This window comes from Alosa alosa, chromosome 2, assembly GCF_017589495.1.
Source record: "Alosa alosa isolate M-15738 ecotype Scorff River chromosome 2, AALO_Geno_1.1, whole genome shotgun sequence".
In the NCBI taxonomy this organism is placed as follows: Eukaryota; Metazoa; Chordata; class Actinopteri; order Clupeiformes; family Clupeidae; genus Alosa; species Alosa alosa.
The window spans coordinates 17,569,075-17,580,200 of NC_063190.1; the positions used below are offsets into that span (position 1 = coordinate 17,569,075).

Consider the following 11,126-nt stretch of genomic DNA (forward strand, 5'->3'; position numbering starts at 1 on the left):
ACTGTTGGACTTACTTAATTGCACCATCAGTGATCACCATGCCATGATACTCACTCATAGAGCACCTTACAGAATTACAGGCTCAGTCCCTACAGACACAAAAAAAAGGCAATGTGTCGAGGAATTTAATCTGTGCTGTCTATGCAACCGGTCCAAAAAGTATGACCTTTGGCTTTCTACACGACACGTGCACTTATTTGGGGCAGCCGTGGCCTAGCTACTGGAGCGCTTTTGACTTGCAACCGGGGGTTGCCGGTTCGAACCCCGACCAGTAGGCACGGCTGAAGTGCCCTTGAGCAAGGCACCTCACTGCTCCCCGAGCGCCGCTGTTGTGTGCAGGCAGCTCACTGCGCCGGGATTAGTGTGTGCTTTACCTCACTGTGTGTTCACTGTGTGCTGAGTGTGTTTCACTAATTCATAGACTGTGATAAATGCAGAGACCACACTTCCCTCACGGGATCAAAAGAGTATACTTATCGGAACTCCCCCTATTACCGTCGGTCCAGTATTTCCGCCGTCTTGCGTGTAGGCGTGTAATATCCATTTCTATACAAACCAAGACGGCGGACTCCTACAGAAACGCAAACCCACACCATAGGTGTATCTAAATTAGCTATGTACCAAAAATGACATACCGGGACTCGAAGAGCTGTAAATAGTGTTGTAAGGCTGCGTGTAGGACCTACACAACCGCTTGAGGTCCAGTGGAATTTTAATTTCATGACGAGAATTCTCGGTCTAACCGTTTATGTGCCGTTGAAACGGCGTAAATAGGCGACCCATCAGGCCAGCACTATACCTCCGAGCGTGGTAAACAAAATCGGATATTTCAGGCAGTAAATGGTCCCGTTACCAAACCAGATTTTGTTCAAATCTACACACCTATGGCTACTGAAAAATGTAAGGTTCATTTAAATGTTATTTTGAAGTGTTAAAAACATCGTTGTTTTAGAATGTATCAACAAAAGTGTTGATAATTGGGGGTGTTACGATATATACTTATACGTGAGATGAACCGATGGGAGCTGTTGCAGGCGAACACCTGCTGAGCCTGCGAGGTGTAAGCTATCATTGGCGTGTTCCACTTGCCTGCCACAGCTGGGTGCTAGCCATTATCTCATTGGACTTGGAAATCTGTACTCCCTCTGCTTCACCAGCTAACACACTCCGGCCTGCGACAACTACCGTCATGGCAGATGAGCAAGATATTATGTGTAAACTAGAAAATATAAAAGAAATAAGGTAATATCACCACGTTTTCAAATATTATGTTACATTACTTTAGAAACTTTATCGAACTTCGGATTTTCACATCTGGCTAAGAGATGGCTAGCTGACAAGTTAGCTAGCTTGCCATTGTACTCACACCTAACGTTGGGCGATATAACATTAATTGATCTGGTAATTGGCTTTGTGTTCAAGTAATTCGAGAAGCATATTCTTGGCCTTGAGTTGTCATACTGTGAACGTGCGAGATACCCAGATGTAATTCTGTCCACACCACACTGCTAACCATTAACTTAGCATGTCTACTAATCTATAATTTCCGGCTAATAATTACTGGCCATACGTTGCTTTGCTTGATATTTTCACAAATTCCTGTTCATACATGTGCCATTGTTTTCTCCCATCTGCGTTTGTGTTTGTCTGTTGACCACTTTTTGGTAAATAGATAGCAAATTAGCTAGCCTTGTCGGTTTCATGCAAATCAGTTTACCCATTGTGATGGGATTAGTAGTAGGCCTACTACTCTAATTTAGTTTAATGCAGTGTAATTTAGTCTAATGCAGTGTAAGTAAATCATAATTATACTGGAAGCGCAGACGTTGTAAGAGGGGCTTACTGAATATACACATGGCTGGAATATCGTTACGTCTCTCTACTTTGTTACATTTACCTGTTACATTGTTGCTACACGATCATAACAAGCCCATATACTTAATAAAACGGACTCACTTGTGAAACTCTCCGGAAGTTCCGGGTTGTGACTAATTTAAATGGTGTGTGCAGAAATAAGACAGTACAAATGGAGAAACTCAGGTCTCGATTGAAGACTGAATTTGAGGCGTTGGAATCTGAGGAGAAGCATCTAAAGGAGTATAAACAAGAGATGGACCTTTTGCTGCAGGAGAAAATGGCCCATGTGGAGGAACTCAGGCTCATCCATGCAGATATTAACGTGGTAAGATAATTTAAAGTTACACAGATGAATCACACAAAGCTGAACATATTCAGTCATATTTTGGCAACAGGCCTATGGGTGTAGGGATAGGAGTTGTATGAGTGTGTTGATTGGTCTTTTCTGTGCTAGTGTTCTCTGCATAGTCATAAAAAATAATGACAGAAGTATAGTTCACCATTTCTCCATTTAAGGATGCAATGTATAAGTACAGTAAGTAAAGCAACAGTATAATGTGTGGTTAATCATCACAGCTCCAGAGGTTCATACTTTAAAGCAACACCAAATAACTTTCCCTCTGTCGCACGCACGCTATGTGTTTATCCAGCACCGGCTTTGCAAATAATGATGTCCACAGACAAGGTAGAATATGTTGCACGATTTATGAAAGGACGATGTATTGCGACATCAGATGCAAGTCAAATTTGTAGTTTCTTATGTCTCATTCCATCGAACTACAGATCCGCTACCCGATCTGGCAAACTTACATAGTGCGGTTATAGCCGATAGAGGGCCGCAAAGCGAATGCAGAAGTGCCGGTTACACTGTTACAAGTTGATGAACCACTGATACGATTTTGGAAACATTATTTTAAGGTACAAAAAAACTCTTTGGTGTTGCTTTAACTGTCCAGTGCATTGTTGAGAATCTCAATCAATGCATCTGCATGTTTGAGTTTACTGAAATGTATTGTCTATAGATGGAGAACACAATAAAGCAATCGGAAAATGACCTGAACAAGTTGCTAGAATCAACTCGCCGACTCCATGATGAATATAAGCCTCTGAAAGAACATGTTGACGCACTGAGAAAGACACTCGGTTTACACAGACTTCCAGACCTCACTGAAGAAGAGGAAAAGTTGTCCCTGGAGTGAGTTGAATTTTGTCACATGTATTTTTTTTGTCACAATTTGTTTTTGTTTTTTTTATTTGTTTTTATTTCTTTTATTTCTGATGACTTTGTGTTGCTTTTAGCTACTTTGAAAAACAAAAAGCAGAGTGGCAGACTGAGCCTCAGGAGCCACCTATCCCAGAATCCTTGGCAGCAGCTGCTGCAGCAGCACAACAGCTTCAAGTTGCTAGGAAACAAGATTCCAGACAGACGGCCACATTTAGACAGCAGCCGCCACCCATGAAGGTACACCATGTTTACATGATTGTATAATATACAGTACAAATGTTTATTTTGTGTTCCATGGTGGGTCATTCCATCCCGCATGCACTCATAGTGATGTTGACAATACTGTGCCAGAGTTGCAAGGATTTATTAATTTAAAGGTGCTCTAAGCGATGCTGGGTAACATCACTTCTGTTGACTTTCAAAGAAAACAGAGAGCTAGCTCGCTACTTCCTCCCCCTCCCTCCTGTGCTGCTCCCGTGCAATTGAAACTCTCCTAAACGCACATATTGTCTGTGATTTTCTGTAACAGTTTGTTATGTTTTTATGGGCTAGGTTTGCCCAGGTTGTTTTTGTTGCCGTTTTTGGAGCCTGTGCTGTCCACAGAGTTTGCGTTTTTTTACAGTGTATTCAGGACACAGACAGCTAGCGGTTGGTTAGGTGATGTTTGCAGTAAGTGACATAAAATGTTTTATCCTAATAAACGCGTGGCATCGCTTAGAGCACCTTTAACAGGAGTAACTTTCAAGACATCACTAATGTTTCCCATCACCACGCTGGGTGGTACTCCTTCCTGCACAGCTAGTGTTAGGAAGAGAACTTCCTCAGTATTGTGTGATTATCTGGCAACAAAGTCAGTAGGATAATGGCCCAATGTGTCCTATTTATTTATGTTAACATTTAATGTTGCTCTGCAGTGCTGCCGTTGAGGTCACCCTATCTTTTACCTCCAGCATATTGACACTGCTAATGTTGCAAGTAATTTCACATACATCAAAGAACAAGGGAAATCAATTGTATTTGTAAATGCAGATATGATTTCATATTTGTCAAAACAGAATGTTGAATATTTTTCTATTTGTGTTGTACTGGCTATGTCTTAGCTTGTCCATTGTTATCTTCCCCAGGCTTGTCTCTCCTGTCATCAGCAAATTCACCGCAATGCCCCAATCTGCCCTCTATGTAAAGCAAAGAGTCGCTCACGAAACCCCAAGAAACCTAAGAGGAAACCCGACGAATGAATGAATGTTTACATTGTCTCTCGTCTTCGCTCTCCACGTAGGTTCCCTTCAGCAACACCCCAAACATACTTTTAACAATGCAGATGTACCAATAGAAAGTGAAGTAAACTGGAATTTGCATGTTTTGTTTTTCAGAGATTCAAAGGATGAAGAAAGCTTTGTTTTATGCGTTGACATTTCAGGAGATGGACCCAGAATATTTTTACTTTATTTGACTATGTATAAATACTAATTCTGAATGAAAAGGTTACCTTTGTAAATCTGTAGTTAAATACTGCAGACATTTACTGGGATCAAGTTACTTGAAAATGGGATTTGAAAGGAATTCACAAAGAACACTTTTATTTGGTTTGTGGTTAGATATGGAGTCTTCCACAGATTAATATCGATGTGACATGTTTTGATATGTTTGGTAGCTTCTGAGATAATACAGTAGCATTTAAAGCTTTTTGAGAATGCCTTGAGTAACAGTTTACTTAGTGTTAGTGTTCATAATATGGGACACCTAAATGATGTATAATGGAAAGAATTGTCCTGATATCATGCGAGAGATACTCAGCCTTAACTCCTTTTCTAAATATACTCAGTATTGTTCTGTCCAAAGCTCCCACGTGCCACAGACAGCTTTACTGTTGTGTATACATGAACTTACATTTTGAAATATAGAAGTGCTATTATAATTTTGTTTACAAGCTCGCTGGCCAAGTAAATGTTATAAAAGACAAATGCAGAACAGAGGCCAAGACCAGTTGTAATCCCAAGAGTGGCATGGCTTTTTTTTCCGGTTATGTATTGTGTTCATATTAGTTGTTCATGCTTTTGTTTCTGCACTTTTGATGACATTATTCAAAACATTTATTTTTTTTTACATTGTTTCACCATAATCTGTCTAAAATGACTAAGTGGTCAGTATTGATAATATGCATACCTCAACACATAACGAAATACAACATGTGAAGAGTTACTTATTCCTCAACATAGAATTGTGGTTGAGTGCTCTTAAGCAAATTAAACAAAATTTACTGTGGAAAATTACCTCTTTTTATTCTATGTTGTAAAGTCAATTGATATGATCACCTTTGTCGCAAAGAAACTTAAGACATCAGAAGAAAGATTTTACATTAAGACATAACCAAGAAAAAATGGAATAAACACTAAAAGTAAAACATGTACCGGTACAAACTAACAATGTAAAGTCCCAATTTGTCACTGTGCATTCAGGTGTTTTGGCCAGCAGGGGGAGCTATTTCCTCCAGGTTGAACTTAGTCCATTACATCCATATAATGCTGCCTGGATTTTTTTTTTTTTTACAAATATATCAACAGCATTATTTCTGTTTATGTCAGTCAAACTTAGGATTTCAGTCAGCTAAGGCCTGATTTTGTTTGAGTTGGATCTATTGGTTCAGTTTGAGAGCCTTAATTAGCTCTTGCGCATCTTGTTAATCTCCCACTGGGCTGTTAGGCTCTCCCCGGTGCTGGCCACATAGACCACCCATGCCCCTGGTGTCAAGTAGATAATCTCTCTCCTCTCTCTCTCTCCATACCTGTTCTTATTCAGACCCCAATGGGGCAGTTGGGAGATAGTTGAGCTCATCTATTGTGCCTGACCCACCCCGCTGTTCGGTCCCCAACCCCCAACTCAACTCTTCACATTCACACTTCTGGTACCCAAAAGTCTTGATTTTAACACAGATATAACAGGACACAGTCCTTCATTACCAATTATTGTTTTGTGTTTCAGAAGAGGAAAAGAGGCATGACATTAGATCAAACATAAATAACAGGCTTTATTTTTTATATTTCTAATGTACACTTTAATCATTAGGAGAAATCATTTCATAGAAATGGTCATGGTGTTTCTTCTATTCAGAAGTAAAGCTCAAAAGGTCATGCTTGCTCAGAATAACACAGTTATAACAGCAAACTAGTGAAACATTACTGGACAAAATAATTAAACTAAACTGTTAGTAACCTGAGCATGTAACAATTGCGGTGAACCTCACAGAGGACCATAAGAACTTAACTGTGGTCACAATTACAGATTTATACTTTTTTAGTCACGAGGCAGCTGTCGTATGGGTCCAGATTAGCCCTCAAATGGTAAGTCCAGGGCAGATGGGCTCTGTGTGCATCGGGGCCTGATGAAATGGCTGCCCATGGGGCTGCCTGTATACAGAGTGATTGTCCAGGAAGGCTTGAGCGGTGATCATGGTGTGTTCTGGAGGCACACTGTAGTTCAGGTACGGCTGGTAGAACTGTGCGGGCAGGTGGGATGGAGAGGGGAAGTGCTGTGGGGGCTGCACCCCCAGCGCAGGGTACATATTCCCCATGGGGCCGTAGATGTTCATGGTAACATCTGACCCTGACGGCCGGGTCATGCCAGTGGACCTGCCTGCAGTGCTGGCACTGGAGCTGGAGTCTCTGGACGGGGTCAGGCTCTCTGCGGCGGCCCCTCCTGGTTCCAGGAGACTGGTCTGCGTGGGCCCGCTGTGGCGCTCTGCACTCTTGGGCTTCAGGCAGTGGCAGCAGCACACAGACACCACTGTCCCGACCAGCACAAAGGACAGGAATGCACTCACCACAATCACAAATGGCAGATACGTGGGCACTGTTGGGGAGAAATTGATCATTAGGAATGGGCACCTTTTATATTGAAATACAATACTGAGGTCAAAGGTAACTACATAATATTTCTACACAATACTCCTAAAACTACATCAATTCAATGAAAGTTGAAATGTAGGCTAATTTCTGATTTAAGTTTTCCAGACACCTTACCATTTGAAGTCATCGTCCTGACTTTGCCATTGCTGAAGTCGTCTGGATCACAGGTGCTCTGATCAAGACGGGCCTCCACGGATGTGCAGCAATATCGAAGAGTACAGGTCCCGCAGCAGTAGCGCGCTTCCTCGCCATCGTATTGCTCGGGGCACTGAAAGCCCCTGTGCCAGGTGTTGTACGAGTCCGACCAGCCATGACAATACTCCCCGGCAGCCTCCACAGCCAACGGTAGAGATATGTCCAAAAGCGTGATCAATAAACCGCAAGTCACTAATTTAGCCATGCTGTTATCTGCGAGTGGTAATTCCGTTAAAGATAGTCTTCAAGTTTGGTGAAAAAGAGAGGCAGAGTTCCAGAGTTATCCTCAGTCAATCCAAATGCGTCCTGTTTGATTTATGGTCCCAACCTACTGACACAGAGGCCTATTTATCCACACCCACCCGCGTACAGCGCCCGCCTCCGCCTGCCTGACGCCCCCTCTAACTCCAGGCTCCACTTTGCATGAAAAGGTGTGGCTGGGCGAGTGTCAGACAAATCCTTGTTTGCTCAACGAATGAGAAAATAAGACCATTGCATTAGATAACGTCAGAATAATTTACTCCACACAACTGTGTTGAGTTGTCAAACAATATACACAACAAGCTAATGTCATGATGGTATATCCAAGCTTCTCAGTAAATGCACACTATGATCTGTAATTATATGGCTATTACAACAGTCAGGGAATAGTATGGGCCCATCATTATCAACAGCTGGCAATACCTTTCACATATTTGTAGAAAACTGTATGTTTTGTACTATGGTGAAATTAAATACCTGTTGCAGCGCACAATGAGATCTAATCTCCTTACATAATTTTCCTAGACTGACCTTAAACTGAACCTTACCTTTAGGAAAGGAACTTTACTCTCTATGTTTAGGACTTCTAAATCTGCCCACATAACAGAAGGCTGCAAGGAATGTACCTCCTGAGCAGACTGTCCCAAACCTAATCCCATAGCAGCTAGTTAAAGTAAATTATTTGCAAGTTAAATACCAGCAAGACAGGCTTTCCAAATTACCATCACAACCCCTGTAGAGCTGGCATTGTTTGTTAAATGCTAATGCACAGACCCTTAGACAATAGCAATTTACTGTCTTTGTGTCAGTGCTAATCTCTGTTAATAACATGATGACATGATCAGACCTATCCAGCTGCTCGGGTTTATCTCTTTCTCTCTGTGTGTGAGTATGTAGATGTCTGGGTGACGGTGTGTGTGTGTGTGTGTGTGTTTGTGTGTGTTTGGGTGTGTGAATTGTAAATGTTAATGATTGAGTAAAACATTGAATGAAAAATTATCTCAACACTACTCCCAGTCTAAGCAATCCATTGGTGATGGTCTAATTAGAACTGCACTTGGAACTGCTGTATATCTCTGGATGTAATTACTGTGTGCCACATAAATTGTAGAACCTACATTGATTTACCTTTCAAATCTATCAGAAAGACATGTTTCTACTGTTAAATGGGGAGTGCAGACGTTCTGTGTGTTATCAGTTGATGAGGCTGGAAGGTTAAAGGGGCCCATTAGGATGATAATAGGCCGATCGATGGGTGTCCTCCCCTGCAATTAGGGAAAGCTTGATGGGCCACCCTGGAACAATACCCTCCCCCCAAACAACCTCGGCCTCCCGGGAGGAGAGTTTAGTTGGGGGAGGACAGGTGAGAGAAGTAACCCAAACATACAGTACAAACACATTTCCCTAAGCCAGGCAAGCAGAATGGTATTTGTGTGCGATTACAAATGTGTATTATTCTCATTTACACAAAGACCGTTCAGAATATTGTGTCCAAATGAAAACTGAAAAAAAGTTTACTATGCTATGTTTAGCACCGTAGATCTGTGTAATGTGTTCACTGATGTATGCATTTGCAAGTAGAGTATATGCTCTTACTCTTAAGCAACTCTTGTGTTAAAGTGACCAATGCCTTTTCAAACACAACTCAAATGTATGGAATTTTCAAAAGAGACCTAGTGCTCCTTCAAACATAGTAGGCTCAGGGAACTTTACTTTTTAGCCTTGGAATGTTCTGATGTTTTTGTTTTTTTAATCTGTCAACTTCTTTGTAGAACTTCTTTATCTGACATAGACTACACACACACACAAACACACAGATGCCAGTACACACACACACACCCACACACACCACACACAGATACAGTATATATATATATACTGATAGATAGATAGATAGATAGACACAGGGAAAAGCAGAAGGAAGGTAAGGCCTGTTTCAGACTGCCTGTATTTTGTCGGTGCTCTGGCTGCATTACAGTTGATTTTCATTTCAGACCTAGTTAACCGGTTATACTACAGCATTCATACTGCCTTTATTAGATGCTTATGAGATTTTTACCTTGTGACCTTTTCAGGCCACCTAGTATTCTCTTCTGTGGATACATTTACGCCTGCATGTCATCTAGACTACTCTGGTGTTTTTGAGCTCCTCAAACAAATTATTTGAAAATGTTGTTGGTTCCATTTCATTTGAAAACGATGGCTATGCATTTTAAAGAATTATTAGGTCTATAATTCCAAAATCGCTATAATAACTATAGCCTATAAATGTATATATAATAATATATAATTTGTTTTAAAACTAAAAACGGAATAGTGCAGATGTAGCCTGTGATCTGTTCAAGGTCTTGGATACTATGTTCTTTTAGTGTTTTTAGACCTCCCAATCAGCACTCCTTCCTTCTACTGCTGTCTTTCTAAGAGTCCTCAGACACGTGGTGCAAGGCCAGAACTGGGGCCCTAATTTGAATGATAGGCAAAGTGCATTATGCAGTCTTAAGTCTAACTAAAGATTTAATAATAGGCAGAATCAATTTGCATTGAGGCTCCGATCGGGCTTCTGTTGATACAGAATTTCAAATAAATCACTAGGAACATGAAAATGATTATGCCAACCAGAAGATGATTTGATTTACTGAACGAGGACTTGGGTTCATTTCTAATCTTTTCCAGGATTTTATCAGTTCTTCCAAAAGAGCTTCCCTCCTGTCACAGGCCCATTCAATCAATGATGAAGTAAGCTTGAGTATATCCCCTCCTTTAAGCAAATATCGGTTCAACCTCTTTCCTTTGAAAATAAAGAAAAGGGGGAAAGACTTCCCAATCAAGGATCTTTGCCTAGGCTAGCAGGCTACTGTCTTCTGGAATCTTGGCTCATCTCACCGAGGTGAAGTTAGTTTGATATTTGATATTTGGATATTCGACAGATATTTTTTTTTTTTTTTTAATGCAGCCGGTTTCACCCCGTGTTTGCAGACAATGTACAAACAGATGATATATTATCGCTATAATAACTATAGCCTATAAATCAGGGGTCTCAAATCCGGCCCGCGCCCGGCCCAATTCCGGTCCGCGGCCTATTTCAAAATAATAATGTAATTCGGCCCTTGAGGGTATTTTTAATTGCGACAAACAACGACACTAATTAAAATAGACGATAGATCCAAGTACGGTAACAAATCTCATTTGTACTCTCGTCCACTAGTTGCTAGACATCCAGAGCTTGATTCAAGCCCCAAATTGCTGCACACAGTTTTCAGGAAATACAGTGTATTAGCCTACACGCGAGAAACATGAAGACGTGCATTTGTTTGTAATGATGCGGAAGCGATGCAGGCCATAGTTTTGCACAAATTAAAGCAGAAATAGGCCTACACCAAATGTTGAAAAAACGTTCACGTGTGATGAAGTCTTGGGTAGGCTATGCTATTCACCTATTCTGATTCTAAAGGAGAATATCTGCCTTTTGGAGATTATATTATGATCGATCGTCTATTGACAGTGATAGTCAAGGTGCGTCTGTGAATGGAGGTGTGTCTTTGCGTACGACGGTGTCCACTAAACATACCATGCTTATTTTGACCCTTTGCCCAAAATAACTCGAGGTGGCAGTGGTAATCGTGATGATAGTGTCCGTAATAGACGTGGTACAGACAGCTCTGAAGAACTACAAAGTCACCCGC

General features: G+C 41.1%; 2 protein-coding genes across 2 annotated transcripts; one reads left to right on the forward strand and one right to left on the reverse strand.

Moving 5' to 3' along the window:
* The first annotated feature begins 990 nt into the window (after positions 1 to 990).
* Positions 991 to 5,347, forward strand: zc4h2 (zinc finger, C4H2 domain containing). Its single transcript, XM_048236523.1, has 6 exons — positions 991 to 1,242; positions 2,011 to 2,182; positions 2,880 to 3,052; positions 3,157 to 3,319; positions 4,207 to 4,357; positions 4,456 to 5,347. Exons 1-5 carry the CDS (start codon positions 1,019 to 1,021, stop codon positions 4,318 to 4,320), a joined length of 846 nt encoding a protein of 281 aa, XP_048092480.1. The 5' UTR covers positions 991 to 1,018; the 3' UTR covers positions 4,321 to 4,357; positions 4,456 to 5,347.
* Positions 5,348 to 6,090: 743 nt separating this feature from the next.
* Positions 6,091 to 10,341, reverse strand: shisa2a (shisa family member 2a). Its single transcript, XM_048237303.1, has 2 exons — positions 7,102 to 10,341; positions 6,091 to 6,931 (listed from the first exon to the last, which is right to left on the reverse strand). Exons 1-2 carry the CDS (start codon positions 7,385 to 7,387, stop codon positions 6,417 to 6,419), a joined length of 801 nt encoding a protein of 266 aa, XP_048093260.1. The 5' UTR covers positions 7,388 to 10,341; the 3' UTR covers positions 6,091 to 6,416.
* Between the last annotated feature and the right edge of the window lie 785 nt (positions 10,342 to 11,126).